Raw genomic sequence first — 21,718 nt, forward strand, 5'->3', positions numbered from 1 at the left:
TATACTTCACAAACTTCCGCTCTGCATTAGGCCAGATATGAGTGGGAAAGGATGACACCGAGGAGAGAGCATTTTAAAGAATAATTCATCTCTTCTCCATTTCAAAATACAAATCATTGTCTTGGATGCTGAAAATCATATAGTAAGATATACACAGTTTGCAACTGAGTTCTCAATTGCAGCTATCAGTAAATCACAACAGGGTAGCAACAAAAAGTCAGCTTCCTCCCCAAAGTGGCAACTGTTCTCAAAACAACTGGTTGGTTGGATTAAGAGTTAATCAATTACAAAAAATTGTTTGAAATAGAAGAAAAAGACAAGGAAATTTAGAACAAACTTGGGGAAAATGCCATGTCTGTCCATCTGATTGACTAGTTCAGAGCTGCATTAAGCCTTTCACTCATAGGCAACAGATGTGGGGGCCTTGAAAATCAGAGAAAAACAGTAGAATAAAACTTCGTCAAAGGATGAACAAGGTTTCTTTTTTTTAAAAAAAAACAGGTGATGAAATAACCAAAGTAGGTAAACATCATGGCTCAGATTTTTTATCCCAGTAGCTTGCACCCAAAACTACTTTTAAGACTTGTTGAACCACATATCAGCTGCTGTTGTGAGATTAAAGCATTAATGTTTCATAAAGAAATTAAAATGTGAAGCAGCAATGTTGTAACTGTTATCCAAAATTAGACTTTTAAAAGGTGTAGGGGCAATTCTCCAAACTCGCCACACCTGGAGTAAGTCGCGCTGATCCCGGAGAATAGCGTGCAAGCCAAAAGAAAAAACCGATTTCGCGCCCGGCAACAAACAGTTTGCAATTGTTTCGTCCCCTTTCTAATGGCATGAGACTGATTAGCACTGCTTCCTCACAGCCCCAGGCATCCGGGTTGGATTCCCGGCTTGGGTGACTGTCTGTGTGGAGTCTGTACGTTCTCATTTACGAGTTCAGTACACGATCGTCCCCCTCCAGGAATGTTCCTACCTCTCCGGCGGGAGGTCACGTTGGCATGAATCACTACTGGTCTCCACTCGCGGAGAGCTGGCCCGATGACCACACACTGGGGGGGGGGGGTCTCGGAGGCCATGGCAGGGTGCCGCTGCCAGTAGCCACTGGATGCCGCCACCAGTGGGCACCCCCGCACTGGCCACTGGACACCCCTGCGCTGGTCACTCTTGCAGTGTCTGGCAGGCAGCGCTATTGTGTCAGGCACAGCACCAAGGGGATGAGGCCAGAGTGGAGGACCATGAGGGGGGGGGCATGCAGACATGGATCATAGGATCTGTACTGTGCAGAAGGAGGCCATTCGGCCCATCAAGTCTGCACCGACTCACCGACAGAGCCCTTTCCCCATAACCCTGCATATTTACCCCGCTAATTCTCCTACCCTACACATCTTGGGACACGAAGAGGCAATTTATCTTGGCCAATCTACATAACCTGCACGTCTTTGGAGTGTGGAAGGAAAACCATACTGACATGGGGAGAACACTGAAACTCCACACAGTCATGTCGGGGTCATGATGGGGGACTCATCAAGAGGGCCCCGATGGTGGCGATTTGTGTCAGGGAGGGGGTGGAAGAACATGCTGCTGCTGAGGGGGTCCTGATGTCCGTGGAGGGAGGGAGTGGTCTCCCAGTACACTGAGAAATTAGGGTGCCCTTGGGAAACAGCGCCGAAGTGCTCTGAAGCAATGTTCACTGGCATGTTGAGGCCACCCCCACACTGTGACTGAGTGTGGGAGGATTGCGGTGCAGAGCGCACCTGAGTGACAAGTGCAGATTGCTCCAGTTTTCTTGCCATTATGGCACTTAATAGTTTTTTGGGAGTACTCTGCTCATGATTAGGGTCATTGTGAAAATATAACTAACCCAGATATTCTTCTGCCAAATATCAACGCGACAGAAATTTTAAAGTATACGAGTTAAAAATTGCAAAATGGAGTGAGAAAACATCAATAGGCCCATCACCTGCTTAGCATATTTTTGTTCCACCCTTGCAAAGTTGGACTAAGATACAAACCAAATTGTGAATTTTGCTTGCCTACCATTCCAGTCACAGCTGAAAGGTAAATTCACTAAATTAGCAGTGCTGTTGATAATTGAAGTCATAGAAACATCTAAAAATTCCACTACTGCAACAGCAAAACAGGACAAGAGAATTTTATCCGCACCCTGCATTCAGAGGATTTAGAAGGCACAGCTCAATAGATACTAACCCAGGCTAATCTACCCAAGCATAATAGAGGAGAAGCATGAGGCCGCACTGGCTCACCCAGAATTCTCAACTTAATTACGATACCTAGTCTAAAATTATCTTCAGGGCATGGTAGCAGAGTGAAGATTTTACTGGACAGCAGTCCAGAGTTTGCGAGTTCAAATTCAAATTGGGAAACTGAACTGAATAAATCAGATAATCTGTAGGCTAGAAACCAAAAACAAACATGAAAATCATGGAGCCAGCAACTGGTTGGCCAGACTACCTTTTATGTTATGTCCAACAAGTGACTTTTTAAAATGGAGGTTAATTTGGGAACATGCCCTGTGTCCCCAGATTATTCATAGGGGACACAATATACAATAAATATTTGTCCAAATAAACCATTGTAGCTCTTCCTCATTAGTACTCTATTTTCAGTTTATTGCCAATGATATCATTTTCCAGAGTTTTTGCGTATCTGTGTTAGTGACTGCTTGGTACTGTGGTGAGTGTTGCTCTTCAGTTTCAGCGGGAAAGTGACAGGGTTCACTGTCTGCAAATAGAGAGGATAATATATTAACAGTAAATAAACACAATCAGGCATTAAGACTATTATTGTATGTCTTTTTATTTGTCTGGCCTCAATTAATGTATGAGACATTATCGTGCTACATGCCGTGCAAATCATGGAATACAATCCAAATGACAAGATACGTACCACAAATCGAGTGCTGTCCCCTAAGTGCCACTAACCCCATGTTCTTCAAAGCTCTCCACGTTGAAGAGCTTCATCATATGGAACCGCAATGTATGGTGTCTCAGTCTACTGGCTATTCCACCCTGAACCCTCCAATTATATGACAATCTTTCCTGCGAACATAAGAGCAGTGGGAATCAAGACAGCCCAAACAGGCTATAGAATTTTTCCCCTGAAATATATTTTCCTCATGCCATGTATAATTATTTAATTATCTCCTAAATTCTTAACACAGTTTTGCCTTAACCAGGCTTATTTTTGCATACATATTTTACACAAATTTCTCTTTTGTATATATATCCAACATTAAGTAAGGGCCCACAAATAGCAATGTGATAATGATCAGATAGCATGTTTCAGTGATGCTAATTGACGGGTAAATATTAGCCAGGACATGGGAAGCCTCCCTGTTCTTCTAAGAAATAGTGTCATAGAATCTTTAACTTCCACCTGAAGGAGGCAGTTGGAGGTCTTGTTTCAAAATCTAATTCAAAAGATGGCACCCCGAACTGTACAGCAGTCACTCATATGGCATTTCAATACTTAGCAGTATTCATGCCTTACTTTGTGATCTGAAGAATTCATGAAACTCGCATTCTTGTTGAAGGTCTTCATATCACTGACACCAAGTAAATCATCATTGTGATATTCTCCATGCATGCCTCTTCAGGTGTTTTGAGGCACATTTCACCTTAGAAATCTTGATAAGACAGTTTACAAGAAGTTTGAAGTGCGTTTTCTCTTAAAGTCAACTTTTGTTGTCTACATTCTCAATGACAGTATTCAATTTCACAACTGGATTAAAGAAGTTGGAGCAATTGTGCACTTATCCAAAAAGATATTCATTAACCACTAAAATTTCTTATCAGATTTCTAACATAAAGCAATTTGATTCATGAAGTAATCATAGAGAATATATTACAAAAATTTACATCAGGTTCACCTAAATGGTGCAGACTCAATGGGCTCAATGGCCTCCTTCTGCACGGTAAAGACTCTATTATTCCCTGATATGAAATTGGGATAACAGATGTCCATCTACTTCAGATTTATTGATGACAGAAAGATGCAATTTAAGGATGGTGCGAACAATTGTGATTAATTAGACAACTCTCTCTTCTGGTATTGTGTACTCCATTAGTAAAATAGAAAAATGCCATGGCAACTTAGAACCTTAGAAATCATACAGTGCAGAAAGAGACCATTTGGCCCATCGAGTCTGCACCGACCACAATCCCACCCAGGCCCTACCCCCATATCCCTACATATTTACCCGCTAATCCCTCTAACCTACGCATCTCAGCTCACTAAGGGGCAATTTTAGCATGGCCAATCAACCTAACCTGCACATCTTTGGACTGTGGGAGGAAACCCACGCAGACACGAGGTGAATGTGCAAACTCCACACAGTGACCCAAGCCAGGAATCGAACCCAGGTCCCTGGAGCTGTGAAGCAGCAGTGCTACCATGCCGCTTCTAGGAACTAATGTGACATCTAACCCTTAAAAGTTGTAGACTCTTACTTTCAATAGCCAGTCCAAGGGGGCTTTAAATCTCAAGTTCCACTTAAAAATTTCCTTTTGATTAACAACAAGATTAGAGATTTCAAGGTAGAGATGAGAAAATTGATCCTCAAACTGATGAGTTCAACTTGGAAAATTTACCACTACCATTTACGGTAACCAACTGTTGAACTGAGGTGCTCATTCTGTGGTTCAAACACAAATTATCAGTATACATTCTATCCTGGCATAGAGATCAGAGTAAAAACGCCAAGATTGTTTTAGAGAAATAATGCATAGGTGGAAATATCAAACATAGTCTTATGTCTAGCAACATGAAAACACCTACAAAGAATAAATGTGGAATTGCACCACATTGTCAGCTACTTATTTTAATTAGGTTTATGGAAATTCCAGTCCACGGAATTGTGAGAACCTGTTGCATTCCAGCTGAGGAAATTAGCAAAAAGAAAAGCTTTACAAACACTTGCATGTAGAAGCAAGGAATTCAGGCAAGGTGCTGCTGGTAAATATGTTTGGCATAAGCTAATCTTATTCTCAGCCTTCATCTACTGCAGAGAGAAAAATCTAAAGTAAATAAAACCACAACATCGCTAGTGGTGAAAGTAGAAATTGCTGAAGGTAGATTAAAATGCTAAATGCAGGAGATTTATTTTCTGGTACAGCTGGAGGCAAACCTCCTTTCCACAACAGAATTTGGATGCTCAAGTCCACTATAATGCTGACTTTTAAGTGAAAACATTTCTCCTGAAAGGGTGACATATTATAAATATTGCTGGAAAAAAAATTACACGCTGAGAAAGTTTTTTTCTTGCACTCATCAAGACAGGACAAGAATGCCAAATTTCAAAGGGAACAATAACTTGCACTGCATAAGAAAAGCTCTAAAATTTGAGCAACATATGAAGCTAGCAATTTCCTGTTGCTGCTATGAATCAAGGACAGCATGTAGGATGTGAGGAAGAACATTTTCTTGCAGCAAGTGGTAGTGATCTGGAACTTACTGCTTACAAGGGTAGTGGAAATGGAAGCAACCAATGATTTCAAAGGGAAATTGGATGAGCACTTAAGGGTAATTAACCTGCTGTGCTGTTGAGATAGATCTGGGGAATGACTGTATTGTTCCACAGAGAGCTGGCATTGCCTGGATGGTTTGAGTGGCCTTCTTTGGTACCATAATGACTCTAGTATTCTTTTCATCATGCCTCAAAAATTGAGGTGTTCATTCTTGTGCTAAGTTTGTCCTCACCTGCATTAAAAAGCAGGAAAATAATTTTTCAACCATTATTTCTACTCAATGTTCAGTTTATAAGATTTATTTATTTTGAAAGAGAAATCATTACACATGAAGTCATGAAAAAGGTAAAATGATGAAAACTGGTTTACAGAAATATATACAGAGAGCTGAATGCTGTGCTCTCAAGTAAATGCAATGGAGGGCAGTTCAAGAAATGGTAACTTTTCATATTTTTAATTCTTGCCATTCAAGTTTCATCTGCAGTTGCCAGCTTCTGCAATACTGACAGTGCAAATCCTTTGGCCGGTTACTGAATTCAAACAAAGGAACCTTCACTTTCAGCACTTAATCAAACATAAATTTTCAGTTAACTAACATACCAAGCACCACAGCTTACCCAAAAGACAGGTTATACATTTCATTGTAGTTAATACTTAAATATAGAAAGCTCAGTGTATCTCTTTTAAATGAAGTAAAATGTATCACCACTCTACCCCGAATGTTGGTTTATTCAATGATAGAATTGCTCAAGTAATGCCATTTAATATATTTCAATCAGAGAACGTCCTTCATATTTACTCGAAAAATCTAATGCAAGCAGTCTTGAAGAAAATAAATTAACCAAGTTAACAATCCAACATTCCCAAACTCTTACCCCTCCATTACCCACCTCTCACCCATCCGAAACATGCAATATAACAAATGTATTGTGTGTAATAGACAAACATCTTTTCATCATCACATTGACTGGTTGTAATACATTACCATCACTCATACTGTTAAGAACCATGTTTCAATTTAATGAGCAATACCATGGGAGATCAGCTTAAAATTAAAAGATATTTGGAGATAAATACAAAAGTGCACCAGTACTTGTAACCATCAAACTACTCAAACTTTTCTATTTATGTGCAAACAAATGCTTCCAAGTATAAATTCCTTTCTCAAGATAGCTTCAGTTGGCCACAATTTTGCCCTTCAATCAATTGGATCCATTTCAAATGATTAGACCAATCAATACCAATAGCTCACATCACTAATTCAAAAGTTGATATTTTTAGGGAAATACTAAAAGTGGCACAATGCTCAAGTAGTTTACTGCTGCCTTAAAATGCTTGCAGCTGGCATACATGTTGTTGACCTGTATTCCTTTAAGCCTCAATGGATAAAGTTCCAAAACAACACCTGGCTACGAAATAGGTGTCAGAAAATGCTGCAGTCCAAATCTGCCTGGGAACAGTAAAAAAAAACAAACGCACAAGGGCTATTGAGGTAATCTGATCTTCACTTATCCGGTGGTATTTAATACACTCTGAATTTCAGCCTCAATTCCATGACTGGATGCGGCAGCAGAGAAAGAACTCAGGATACCACAGAAATCTAAGACCTTGGGTGCAATTTTCTGGCTCTTCATGCTGGCAGGATCATCTAGTCCTACACCATGGTGTACTCTGCTGCATGTTTCCTGGCAGTGTGGGATAGAATCAATGGAAAATCCCATTGATAGCGGCTGGGCCAAAAGATCCTACTGCCGGCCAAAGGTGCACCGCCTCCTGCCACCGAGAAAACGCCATGTGGAGGCCAGGAAATCCACAGTGATAGTTCCAAAAAGTTAAACTCCTCTGTGAGCATCAGATCTGGCATTTAATTAAACATGCTTCTTCATTTGTTCGACTTCTAAGTACTAATACACAAAAATGGTATAGTAATCCAATCATTGGTACGTCAAACCATCTCCAATGCAGTATTTTTTCCAGTACTGCACTCAGTCAGCATAGATTATATGCTCTAGCTTTTGCAGTGGGGCTTGAAACTATAATCTTCTGATGCAGCAAGAGTGTTGCCACAGAGTTGAGGTCAACCATGAATCATACATCAGAGTGCAGAAAAGATTTACTCGGATGTTACCGGGTTTGAGTTATAAGGAGAGACTGGATAGACTGGGATATTTTTTTCCTGGAGCAGAGGTGGCTTAGGGGTGATCTTAGAAGTCTATAAAATAACGAGGGGCATAGATAAGGTAGATAGTCAACATCTTTGCCCAAAGGTAGGGGAGTCTAAAACTAGAAGACATAGGTTTAAAGTGAGAGAGGAGAGATGACAAAACGATCCAGAGGGGCAATTTTTTTTTTTTACATAGAGGGTGGCGAGTGTCTGGAACGAGCTGCCAAAGGTAGTAGTGGAGGTGGGTACACTTTTGTCTTTTAAAAAGCATTTAAACAGTTATGTGGGTAAGGTGGGTATAGAGGAATATGGGCCAAACATGGGCTATTGGGACTAGCTTGGTGGTTAAAAAAAAGGGCGGCATGAACAAGTTAGGCCAAAGGGCCTGTTTCCATGCTGTAAACCCATATGACTCTATATAAAATGTTATCTATGCACCTGAGACATCTAAAGCTATTCCTGGAAGAAACACAAGATCAGTTCCCCATTCTTCTCCAGTACATTTGTACTCCCTCCCATAAAGTAAAACACCAAGGCATTGACTCAGTAGATATAAATAGAAGCTTCTTATTTTCAAAACCCAGCTAATTATCCGACTGCTTAGAGTTCTACTATCATAGGTACAAAGAATGGGATTGAAACCTGATCTGGTTAGGGATCAATAACATTTTGCAGACAAAATTTGAAATTCAAAATATTGTCAAGTGAATAAAGCCACAAGACTCCACCGGTTTTGACAAACAAAAATAAACTTTACTATACATGGTCAAAAAGATAAAACAGTTCATAACGTCTATCGTATACTCTGCCATCCAGGGTTAATATGAGGTAAATTAAGGTGAGTTAACAGGCAAACTGTGGCTAAACATACCACACTGTGCAATAAATAGCCAAGACAAATCCAAGATTTCAAATAACCTGCCTAGGTGTCAGCAAACACAGAACCAACCAATCTCATTTAAACTCTTGCCTCCCTCGTGAGAGATTGCAAGTTTTTCACTTTCAAAGATCCGGCCTCAGAATTCCCTCAAAGTCACTCCAACTCAAAACTGTCTCAGGGACTGCACACCTCTCAGGGTTCCGGTCTTGCCTCCCGAGACTCCATTCCCCTGGATTTCCAAGTCTGCATACAACCTTGCGTTGTGGTATGGGGCACGGTGGCACAGTGGTTAGCACTGCTGCCTCACAGCGCCAGGGACCCAGCTTGGGTCACTGTCTGTGCAGAGTCTGTATGTTCTCCCCATGTCTGTGTGGGTTTCTTCCGGGTGCTCCGGTTTCCTCCCACAAGTCCGAAAGATGTGCTATAGGTGCACTGGCCATGTTGAATTCTCCCTCAGTGTACCCGATTAGGCGCCAGAGCGTGGCGACTAGGGGATTTTCACAGTAACTTCATTGTCATATTAATATAAGCCCACTTGTGACACTAATAAATAATCTTTAAAAACAACCTCACTTTACTGGTGCATATTCAGCTCTTTAATAGCTGGCTAGCTTCACTGGGCTAGCACTGCCCCTGGATTTCACCAAGCTCCACTCTCCCCAGCTACACTCAGCTAAAAATAGCTCTCGGGGCTTCTTCTGGAGCCCAATACTTTCCAGCACAGAGCCAATGACCTTTGACCATTATTTCAGCTCCCTAGCTGACCCTCCTGATAGTAGAGCTATCAAACAGTTTCTGAGACTTCTCCTGAACCTCAACTACACAGCACCATGTATGCTATCTAAGTTGAAGGGTCAATAACGAAGGGGCATAACTTTAAAGGGGAGGGTCAGGAGGTTTGGAGGGAATTTGAGGATAATGTTTTCCACCCAGAGGGTGGTGGGAGTCTGGAATGCACTGCCTGGGAGGATGAGAGGCGGGAAACCTCAAAAAGAACGTTTAAAAAGGACGTAGAGGAGGAGTACTTGAAATGTCGTAACATTCATGGCTATGGGCCAAATGTGGGAAAGTGGGATTAGTGTAGGTTTAGTATAGTTTTGTTGGTGCAGGTTCAATGGGCTGAATGTATGTACTATATGACTCTATGCTGCCTGGAGGCTGTTAACAGTAGCACTTTTTTGTTATGGCCTTTGTGGAACACTCCCCCAGCGCAAACACAGATAAATTAAAACCCTAGAACTTTCTTAAGCTCCACCCATTTCCATGACAACCTAGCCTTTTGGGGCTCACCGAATGCTTTGAAATTAGAACTAAACAAATCTGTGCGCTTCATTTCTTTGTAAGCAGTATCTCCAATTCTCCACTAAGTAAGCCCACCTGCTGTTTTATCTTATCTTTCTAGTTGTCAACCCCTTAAGTCAACATGACCCCCAACCTATTAAGTGTAATAGTCTTCAAGCAGCTTTAGTTGCATTTCTCCCATTTTCGACAGTTAAACTTTAATCTCCCCAGAACTAAAAATTACCTCTAAAATATTACTATGAACCATAAACTAAGTACTTATAACACTGGCATGTTTCTATCCAGATCAGCAACATCACTAGCTGATGAAAAACTAAATGCACTTTAATCTTAACAGTGAAATAATCAAATATGTCTCCACGATAAGTCCATTCAAAGAGTAATATTCGGGAGGTGAATGTTGGCACTGATCCAGAGTCCTCAGTCAGGTTCAACTGCAGCTCACTGTCAAGGTCAATCCCAATCAAAAATAGTTTCCACAGAAACCTAAAATTACATCAATGGGAGGAAGAAACTAATTGCTTCAGTGGAATTGGAAGACTATGTGGGAAAAACCTCCCAGTTGACAACTAGAATACTCTGACCACTGGAATAAATCAGATAACCTGTGCAGAGATTGAGCCCACAGACAGTGACAACAATCACAGACAATGACAATAATTACCACCTCCCCCAGACTTCCTTTGTCTTTTGCAAGACTCCTGTGCCAACTTGGAAACCAAGGTTTCACTGCAAAAGATTACCTCTGAAATAATCAAACTTCCATGTACTTGGAATCATTATTCATTTAAGGAAGACTCATCCATGCAATATCTCTCTCTTAATTTAGGAGATATTTAGTGAATAAAAGTTTGTTTACTGCAGAAAAAGACAGAACATGTGGCAGTCAACACATGATGCATTGAGGCAATGGAAAACCTAGGAGGACGACCAAAAGTTCAACATTATTTGTAAAGCAGATTTTTGTTTACAATGTAGCTTTTTCCAAAGCAACCTTCATTATTCTGGAACACAGTTTTAAAAATAGCATGACGAGGAGATAATTAGAAAAGTTTAAATAAACAGTGGAAAGAAATGCTGCTGAAAACTGATAGCATAATTAAAAAAGGGTCAAGTTCAAAAAAGAAAATCCACCAATTTGGTCCATCAAACAAAAGGAAGATCAATTTTAGAGCCATGTGGGCCAATGACAAAAATCCTTTCCAGTGGCCAAATGATCTCTTCATTCTACAAGTAATTTGATGTGCATATTAAGCCAATTATATGCACCCTAACAGCCAATACTGGGCAAGGAAATTTGGGTGGGACCAACAGATGGTGACTACTGAGTTCCATTGGAATCTAAAGCACCATATGCTGGCTCTTTGAGAAGCCTAGGGGTTACCTCAGCTGTTGCTCTGTCCCTGGACTTGAGTTTATGGACTCCCTGGACTTACTTCTGTGCCCGTGGTCCCTACCACAGTAGAGGTCAGACATGTTGTCCTCCAAGACGGCCTTCAGTTTTTGGTGTGCTCCTGCTACTGAAGTTAATGTAGAATAAGCAGGAACTGAAATAAAAAAAAGAAAATGCTGGAAATGCACAACAGTGACTTAAATAGGGATTCTACAGACATGTACTTTGGTTTTTTTTAATCAAGTGACACTGAAAACTGCCTCAAGACTTGGTGCAAAATGTAAAATCAGAGAAAAACATCAGTAATTACATGAAATTGAGGGAGGAGATTAGAAGCAAAGGCATTTTGCTTAATATGGCATTCACCCTTCACAATAAAAGTGTCAACACAAGAAAAGTAAGCGAAATTTCAAGGGCGAGTCTCAAGAACCATGCAACCCTAACTCTGAGCTGTTAGGGTTTTTCACAAGTCTTTTGCATTGCAATTTACATTTTGAATCCACTATACTGACAGTCATTTATGCTGTGCACTGACTAACCAACTGCCATCTATAGAAAAGGATCTGTTTACTAGTAAAGAACCCAATTTGGCCTCTTACAGGGGTTTCCCTTACGTTATTGAGTCATGTGACCTCCTGACCTCTCTTCAAGCCAAAAGCATGACTGATTCATTCTTGTTAAATTGCTTAGCCCTCCCCCCAGGAGGTCGTGGGTGGGAGGAGAGAAAGAGAAGGTATGGCTTCCTTCAGATGTCACTGATCCTTTAAGAAAAATGAAGTAACCACTCCATCCTCTTTAAAAGTTACAGGATAACTTTCTACTAGTGATTTAGACAAAAACTAGCAAAATTAATAAAGGGAAGCTAAAACTGAAAGGGACACATTTTCTACCTTTTATACAAAATGCTCACTCTAACAGGTTATGATCTTTGACATAGAAAGTAATCTAATACAGTTGCATGAACAATAAAAGGGTGGCTCAACCCATTCATGACAAAATATAGTGGTGTGTTCTTATTCACTGCACAAAACTAAGAGAATTGAATACATCAATCACTTCAGTCACAGGAGACATTGCAACATTCCAATATACCAATAACTTTAGTCAAACATTTACACTACAAGCTTGGAAAAATGAGCTATAATACTGTGTAAGAACAGCTTTAACATTTTCCTATTGACATCTAAATTATTTTGTCTGAAATAGTACAGTGAAAACATTATAAGATCCTTCAGTAACCAGTTTCCTGGGAAAAGTATAAAAAGCAATAGACGATTTCTCATAGGGTGGAAGTTGCAAACAACTAGTAATTGTCTTTCTAATGTTTTGTTCAGTAATCAAAGCCAAGTCAAAAATGATTTACTTCAAGTGAGAAAAACTGAGTCAGCTAAACCAATTTAAAGAAAAAGGACAGCAAAAAACAATCAGTGTAAAATTGAACCATTCCTGGTTTATGTAATCCTTACTACTTGAATGCTGCTGCATTTTGATGTTAAAAAAAAACTGCTGTACAGACTAACATCTAATCACTGTTCTATGATTTCAACATTTTGTGGGGAAGAAAGGATTTACCAGGTAGGGAGGCAAAACACATGTCCTCCTCTCATTTCCCCTTCTTCCTCTGGTCAAAAATGAAAGCAGCAATGATAATTGTTTTCTCATTAATAACCAAAACTGAAATGAAAATGTAACATGACTGCAATATCATTGTTGCGCCCTGATAGATATTACTGGCTGGAACTTGCAATCAATTTTAGATATTTCATTTGCTGGATTGTGAAATTTTTTTTATTTAATACAAAGGTATTAGACTGGAAAATACTTGTTGATTCACCTAACCAGTTACCAAAAGGAAGTATTCAATCATATACTCCTTTAAATATCTATCCATTCTCCCTTAAAATCTTCCAAACATTTTGTGCTCATTGTCTAATTGGCTAGTCTGCCACACATTTACTATGCTCGACATAAAGTGGTTGAAATTTAAATTGTCCATCCCTCTTCAAAGCTTGAATCTTGGTTCCAGAATTTGTGGCAATCTTAAACATATCAGGATTTAGCTATAAAACAGAAAACGCTGAAAATAATCAGCAGCATCATTAGAGAAAGGAACAGTTAGCATTTCAGGTGGATGAACATTCAGATGAAGGTCACTGACTTGAAATGTTGAATTGATTAGATTAAATTAATCAGAGTTGTTTGAGGATTCAACAAACAGGATAGATGATAGGGAAACAGTAAATAGTCAATATTTGCATTTCCAAAGGCATTTGATAAAGTGCCACATAAAAAGTGAGTTTATTGTGTTGGGATGATATATTAGCAGGGTTAGAGGATTGGGTAACAAACAGTGAACAGTCAGAACAAATGGGTTATTTTCAGGTTGGCAAACTGTAACTAGTGGAGCACTCCTCAACTAAGGGACAGGCTGTATTGTAGCAAAATTGTACTTTTAATTTAATACTAAGGGTACGAGATTGGAAAATACTTTATAATTCATCTGACCAGTCCCCAAAAGGAATAGCACTCAATCACATACATCCAAAGATATCTAGGCAGATATAGGTTATGAGGAGGATATAAAGAGTCAACAAAAGGATATCAGTAGGCGAAGTGAGTGAACAAAAATGTGGTAGACAGAATATGTCGGAAAATGTGAGGTTGTCTACTTCATCAGGAAGATTAGAAAAACAGAACACTACCATAGATGTCGGTATATAAGTTGACTTTTGAAGCCTTGAAAAATCCCTCCAAATACTGGAGTTGACTTATACACCAAGTATAAAAGTGATCTGTCAGCATGGGTGTGGGTGGTTGCCATTTTGAAATAGCATCAACATCTAACAGAGTGGACATGTCTTAAACTCCCAACATCTTCACAACGCCTACTTGATCCCTTGTACCCAGCTAATGGAACTGGTAAGTAAAGCATGGAATGAACAACTGAGGTCAACTATCAATGCATGTCATAGCTGAAAAGCGGGGTTAATTTATTTGCAGAGTACATGCAAGAACATGTGTTTTGTGGCCTGAAAAAATGGGGCAATCTTGTACACTGCGATTTACAGTATCAAAATGGAGAGAAGTTGCAGAATGCTGCAATACAGACAAATCAAGGAGGAATTGCTTCTGAGAGCTGCTAGTCTTTGGAATTCTCTTCCTCATAGAACAGTGGAGGCTGGATCATTGAATATATTCACGGCTAAGTTAGACAGGCTTTTGATCTGCAAGGGTATCAAGAGTCATAGGGGGCAGGTCAGAAATTGGAGTTAAGGACACAACCAGATCAACCATGATCTTACTAAATGGCAGAGCAGGCTCAAGGGGTCAAATGGCTTCCTCCTGCTCCTACTTTTTATAGTTTTATGACAGTTGGTAGCTTTGTGCCTCTGTTTGGGTACCTCAGTTTCAACAACTCTATTTATTGCAACATTTTCATTAAGCAGCAACATCAGAATATGCCCCCCCCCAACCCCCAACAGGTGTGCACTAATGTCCACCAGTTGCAAAACCACAAGAAACTACAAAAAGTCATGAATGTAACCCAATCTATTATGCAAACCAGCCTCCCATCTATTGACTCTGTCTACACTTCCCACTGCCTCGGAAAAGCAGTCAGCATAATTAAGGACCCTATGCACCCTGAACATACTCTCGTCCACCTTCTTCCATCGGGAAAAAGATACAAAAGTCTGAGGTCAGGTACCAACCAACTCAAGAACAGCTTCTTCCCTGCTGCTGTTAGACTTTTGAATGGACCTACCTCGCATTAAACTGATCTTTCGCTACACCCTAGCTATGACTGTAACACTACATTCTGCACCCTTTCCTTTCCTTTGTATGGGATGCTTTGACTGTATCGCATGCAAGAAACAATACTTTTCACTGTATACTAATGCATATGACAATAATAAACCAAATCAACTCAGACCATTTCCTCTCCTGACTGCCACTTCGAAAATCTCCTGGCCCTTTCCGGATTGTTAACAAGCTCTTCAACAATCTACATAGGTAATTAATTGGAGGCACCCTCTCACCCCCTCCCCCAAAAATTGTAGCATGCACCAGACGTATCAGAAGACTGATACACCATCCAGATGCTCCATTTTGAAAGTGTGCTGTATCCTAACCTTGTCCATTCTTTTTTTTTTGCATTTGTTTTGATACACCTCTAACTGATGCTGCCACGATCTGTCCTCGCAGCTAAAACAGTACACTCTTCAATAACATTGTGAAATGTTTAAAACAAAATATTTGAAAATATCTATTTAAAATTTGAAAGCTCTCAACTGTAAGAAATTTTAAAATTGTTAACTTGAAGTTGCTGCATTTGAATTATTCTGAATTTTTTGGATCAAAAAAGAACTGATTTAGCAAGAATTGGCTGCATAATACTCTGCCCCTCATGCAATTCTTGGATTCATAGAATCCCTCATAGAATCCCTACAGTGCAGAAGGAGGCCATTCGGCCCATCGAGTCTGCACCGACCACAATCCCACCCAGGCCCTACCCCCACATCTTTTACCCGTTAATCCCTCTAACCTACGCATCTCAGGACTCTAAGGGGCAATTTTTAACCTGGCCAATCAACCTAACTCGCACATCTTTGGACTGTGGGAGGAAACTGGAGCACCCGGAGGAAACCCACGCAGACACGAGGAGAATGTGCAAACTCCACACAGACAGTGACCCGAGCCGGGAATCGAACCTGGGACCCTGGAGCTGTGAAGCAGCAGTGCTAACCACTGTGCTACCGTGCCGCCCACGCTATCTATAACTGTCTGAACTTGGGCATTGGATTGTTTATGCTCCAAGTTGACTCATCCTAACCATATTCTACCAGCAGATATCAGACTTCAATTTTGGACTCTCTCGTAACAATTCCTCCTTGTCCTCTACTCAGGACCAGACCATATACTCCAGTCATGCCTTGGTAATCTAAATTCCCTCGGTGTCCAGCAATGGCTGCTGCTTCAAACCCACGGCCATTACTTTTATCGCCCTTCATCTCTTTTGCTGCTTTTGGACCACTCCCATTCCTGTCAGTCATGTCGTTTTTCATTTCTATCCTCTCCGGCACTCAGTCTCCCTCATTCCCCAACTTAACTCATCACCATTCCTTTACTTTCCCACTGTATTTTCACTATCCCAGGCTTCAATCCCCTTTGAATAAGCCAGAATGTATCTTTGGTGCTCCTTTTAGTATTCTATGAAGAGTCCATTGAGGCATGCAATTGCTGGTTCCATGGGAGCAGCAACCAAAATCATAGAAATCTTAGAACGTTACTGCACAAAAATAGGCCATTTGGTCCATCTCATCCATGTCAGTTGAAGGAGCCATAATTCCACTCTCCAGCTCTATCAACCTTATAGGTTATGACATTTCAAATGCACATCCAATTACTTCTTAAAATGTGATGAGGGTTTCTGCCTCCCCCACCCTTTCAGGCAGCATTCTCCAGATCCCCACCCTCCTCCAAGTGAAGAGAATAAAACTGCTCGAACCTTTTACTGATGCTGACTCCACCCGACTTTCTGGGGTTGAGTTTACTATCTTTTTTCCTGCCCCCCCTCATCTTCCTCAACAGCTTCTTTCAAAAAGTGTTGCTTCTCTGCAATTTCCTCCACAACACCTTTCGCCTCATGAATAAGGCCTCTGTCAACAAGATTTTTACTGTGGACAATGTAGAGATGGAAATTTGGCTTTTCCAGAAACTTGACTCACAATGGAGACACTTTGTCCCTTCCTGAAACCTCCTATCAAATTACATGTTCCACCATTTAGCCTACCAAATTGCTATGGTGGTGGTATGACCCTCAGCACTAAACCTCACCCTAATCTTGTGACACTTTTTCCTTTGAGCAACTCACCTCTTTAATCCAATCAGACATCCTCTGTCAAACATCCACATTGAGAAAAACCTTATGATTTAAATCTCCATCTCAACTCCCCTCGTCTTCTCTTCTTTGATTTCATTGCCCTCCTAGACTCTCTACACCTCTCCCTCCATATAAAATACCCTATTAACCACGACCACCCCATTGACGTTGGCATATGGCAACTTTTGACCATGGCCTTGACCAAGGCCATCTCCGACCATCTTTCTTTCATCCTTTACCACCAAAATCCTCTATACCGATTCTATGAACCCCTACAGTACAGAAGGAGGCCATTTGGCCCATCGAGTCTGCACGGACAACAATCCCAACCAGGTACTATCCCCATAACACCACATATTTACCCTGCTACACCCCCTGACACTAAAGGACAATTTAACATGGCCAATCAACCTAACCCGCACATCTTCAAGTCATTTATAATTGCACTTCCATATTCCTTAGCCTTGAGGCTTCTGCGCCTGTCAATCTGATGAGCCACTTTTTTACCTTCACCTTTGACACATCTCCCGAATAACAGCAGTACTCAGTCCTTCCCTTGCTATTCCTTCTGATGCAACCCCAATCTTCATGCTCTCAAATGCAAGGGATGCAAGATTCGAGACTATCTGGCATATAACTGGTTGATCCATGAATGATCTGCTTCAATCATTTCAACTGCTATTGGGATGCATAGAAACATAGAAATTTGTGCAAGAAAAGGCTATTCGGCTCGTTGAGTCCACTATGCCATTCATGTTGATCGTGATTGATCATCCAACTCAGTAACTTGTTCTCACTTTCCCATATCCTTGGACCCCTTTAGCTTCAACAGCTATATCTAACTCCTTCTTGAAGACATACAATGTTTTGGCCTCATTTGCTTTATGTGGTAGCAAATTCCACAGGGTTACCACTTTTCAGGCAAGAAATTTCTTCTCATCTCAGTCCTAAAAGGTTTACCCCTTATCCTTCCTGCATCAGCCCTGTCTAGTTTTCTGAACTCCAGCGAATATAATCCTGACTGACTCAATCTCTCCTCATAGGTCAGTCCTGCCATCTCAGGAATCATTTTGGTAAACCTTTGCTGAATTCCCTCTAATAGCAAGAACATCCTTTCTTTAATAAGGAGGCCAAAACTGCACACAATATTCCAGGTGTGGCCTCATCAAGGCCCTTTATAACTGGAGCAAGACATTTTTCATCCTGTAGTCAAATCCCATCACTATGAAGGCCCACATAACACTTGCCTTCTTTACCACGTGCTGCATCTGCATGCCTACCTTCAGCAGCTGGTGTACGAAGACACCTAGCTCTAATTTTTAAAAATTCATTCATGGGATGTGGGCTGGACCAGCATTTGTTGACCATCCCTGAGGACAGTTAAGAGTCAACCACCTTACAATGGATCTGGAGTCACATGTAGGCCAGATCAGGTAAGGATGGCAGATTTCCTTCCCTAAAGGATATTAGTGCACTAGATGAGTTTTTACAACGAACAATGGTTTTGTAGTCATCATTAGACTTTTAATTCCAAATATTTCCTTCTCTCAATTCATAGCCATTCAGATAATCTGCCTTCCTGTGTTTGCTACCGACTGAAGTAGTTAACCTCACATTTATCCACATAATACTGCATCTGCCATGCATTTGCCCACTCACTCAGCTTGCCCAAATCACAACAAAGCATCTCTGCATCCTCCTTTCAGCTCACCCGCCCATACAGCTTTGCGTCATCTGTAAATGTTGGAGAAATTGCATTTAGTTCCCTCATCTAAATCATTAATATATATTCTAAACAGCTGGAGTCCTAGCACTGATCCCTGCAGTACCCCACTAGTCACTGTTTGCCATTTGGAAAAAGACCTATTTCTTCCGACCCTCTTGTCTGCCAGCCAGTTTTCTATCCATCTCAATACACTATTCCCAATCCCATGTGCTTTAATTTTACACGCTAATCTCTTACGGTGGACTTTGTCAGAAGCCTTTCGAAAGTCGAAACAAACCAAATCCACTGGCTCCCTCTCAACTCTATTAGTCACATCCTCAAAGAAAGTAGGTGCCAAGCATGATTTCCCTTTTGTAAATCTATGCTGACTCTGTCTGATTCTGCTGTTGTTTTCTAAGTTCTCTGCTATAGATAGGTTCTTGATTGGTAAGATGATCAAAGATTACGGGGAAAAGGCGAGAGAATAGGGTTGAGACACATATCAACCACAATCTTGAATAATGGAGCAGATTCGACAGGCCAAAGGGTCTAATTCTGCTCCTATATCTTATCGGCTTATAATCCAAACTCCTTCATAATGGACTCTAGAATTTCCCCCACTACCGACGTCAGGTTGACTGGTAGAAAATTCTGTTTTCTCCCAACCTCCGTTTTTAAATAATGGAGTTACATTAGCCACTCTTGAATCTGTAGGAACTGTTCTAGAGTCTATAGAATCTTGGAAGACAACCACCAATGCAACCACTATTTCCAGGGCCACTTCCTTAAGTACTCTGGGATGTGGATTATCAGGCCCTGGGGATTTATCTGCCTTCAATCCCATCAATTTCCTCAACACCATTTCTCTACTAATATGGACTTCCTTCAGTTCCTCCCTCTCACTAAACTGTGTTCCCCGACATTTCTGAAATGTTATTTGTGTCGGACGGCACAGTGGTTAGCACTGCTGCCTCTCAGCACCAGGAATCTGGGTTTGATTCCCGGCTTGGATCACGGTGTGGAATCTGCACGTTCTCCATGTCTGCATGGGTTTCATGATGTGGAGATGCCGGCGTTGGACTGGGGTAAACACAGTAAGAAGTTTAACAACACCAGGTTAAAGTCCAACAGGTTTATTTGGTAGCAAAAGCCACACAAGCTTTCGAGGCTCTCAGCGGTCACGGGCATTCGGCCTTTGATATTCGGGTAAGCGTTCTCCAAGGCGGCCTTCGCGACACACGACAGCGCAGAGTCGCTGAGCAGAAACTGATAGCCAAGTTCCGCACACACAAGGACGGCCTCAACCGGGATATTGGGTTTATGTCACACTATTTGTAACTCCCACAGTTGCGTGGACCTGCAGAGTTTCACTGGCTGTCTTGTCTGGAGACAATACACATCTTTTTAGCCTGTCTTGATGCTCTCTCCACTCCCATTGTTTTGTTTCTTAAAGACTGGATTAGTTGTAAGTATTCGCATTCCAACCATTATTCATGTAAATTGAGTCCGTGTCTTTATAAGTTCTGTTTGTGAACAGAATTCCCACTCACCTGAAGAAGGGGCTTAGAGCCTCGAAAGCTTGTGTGGCTTTTGCTACCAAATAAACCTGTTGGACTTTAACCTGGTGTTGTTAAACTTCTTGCATGGATTTCCCCCAGGTGTTCTGGTTTCCTCCCACAGTCCGAAAGACATGCTGGTTAGGTGCATTGGCCATGCTAAACTTCCCGTCAAGTGTACCTGAAACAGGTGCCGGAGTCTGGCAACTCGGGGATTTTCATAATAACTTCATTACACTGTTAATGTAAGCTTACTTGTGACTAATAAATAAACTTTGTGTCTTCCTTTGTGAAGATAGGACCAATGTATGTATTTAGTTGTTTAACAATTTCTTTATTCTGTATTATAAGTTCCCGTTTCTGATTGTAAGGGACCTTCATTTGCCTTCACCGATCTTTTTTTCTTCACATACCTATAGAAGTTTTTACAGTCAGTTTTTATGTTCCTCGCAAGCTTACTCTCATACTCTACCCTGCTGAATCAATCTCTTGGTTCTCCTTTGCTGAATTCTAAATTGCTCCCAATCCTCAGGTGTTTTCTCGCCAATTTGTGTGCCTCTTCCTTGGATCTAATACTATTGCTAATTTCCCTTGTAAGTAATGTTTTGGCCACCGTCCCATTTTATTTTTGTGCCAGACAGGAATAAACAATTCTTGCAGTTTGCCATTGCCTATCCACAGCCATCCCTTTTCGTAATGTTTCCCAATCCGTCATAGCTAACTCGCACCTCATAATATTGTAGTTTCCTTTATTACGATTCAGGATCCTAGTAGTCTCAGAATCAACTACGTCACTCTCCATCTTGTTGAGGAATTCTATCATATTATGGTCGCTTATACCCAAGGGGCCTCACACAACTAGCCTCCAATTATTCTTTTCACATTGCTCTGGGGACCTAGGTGCGAATCCTGCCACGGCCGATGGTGGAATTTGAATTCTATTTTTAAAAATCTGGAATTAAGAATCTACTGACGACCATGAAACCATTGTCGATTGTCAGAAAAACCTATCTGGTTCACTAATGACCTTTAGGGAAAGAAATCTGCCATCCTTACCTGGTCTGGCCTAAATGTGACTCCAGATTCACAGCAATTTGGTTGACTCTCAACTGCCCTCCAAAGGCAACTAGGGATGGGCAATAAATGCTGGCCAGCCAGCGGTGCCCATGTCCCATGAATGAGTAATAAAAAAATTACACCATACCCAGTCTGAGATGGCCTGTTCTCAAGTTGGTTCATCAACACCATTGCACACTCCAGGAATTCCTCCTCTACAGTAATATGCCCAATTTGATCAACCTAATCTATATGCAGATAATAGTTACCCATAATTACAAATGTTCTT

General features: G+C 41.0%; 1 protein-coding gene across 9 annotated transcripts in view; it reads right to left on the reverse strand.

The window, feature by feature from the left end:
* Positions 1–21,718, reverse strand: part of mllt10 (MLLT10 histone lysine methyltransferase DOT1L cofactor) — a 248,754-nt gene that overhangs the window by 37,024 nt on the left and 190,012 nt on the right. For 8 of the 9 annotated variants that reach the window (XR_013500066.1, XR_013500065.1, XM_078234418.1 and 5 more), the window contains one exon: positions 11,275–11,385. The exons of the other annotated variant lie outside the window; for it this stretch is intronic. Coding sequence is in view for 6 of the 8 variants with exons in the window: in XM_078234418.1 (XP_078090544.1) it covers positions 11,275–11,385 (111 nt within the window). In the remaining 2 variants the exon portion in view is untranslated. The remainder of the gene's footprint in view (positions 1–11,274; positions 11,386–21,718) is intronic. 9 annotated transcript variants of the gene reach the window in all.

The sequence above is a fragment of the Mustelus asterias genome, chromosome 2 (assembly GCF_964213995.1).
Source record: "Mustelus asterias chromosome 2, sMusAst1.hap1.1, whole genome shotgun sequence".
Taxonomy (NCBI): Eukaryota; Metazoa; Chordata; class Chondrichthyes; order Carcharhiniformes; family Triakidae; genus Mustelus; species Mustelus asterias.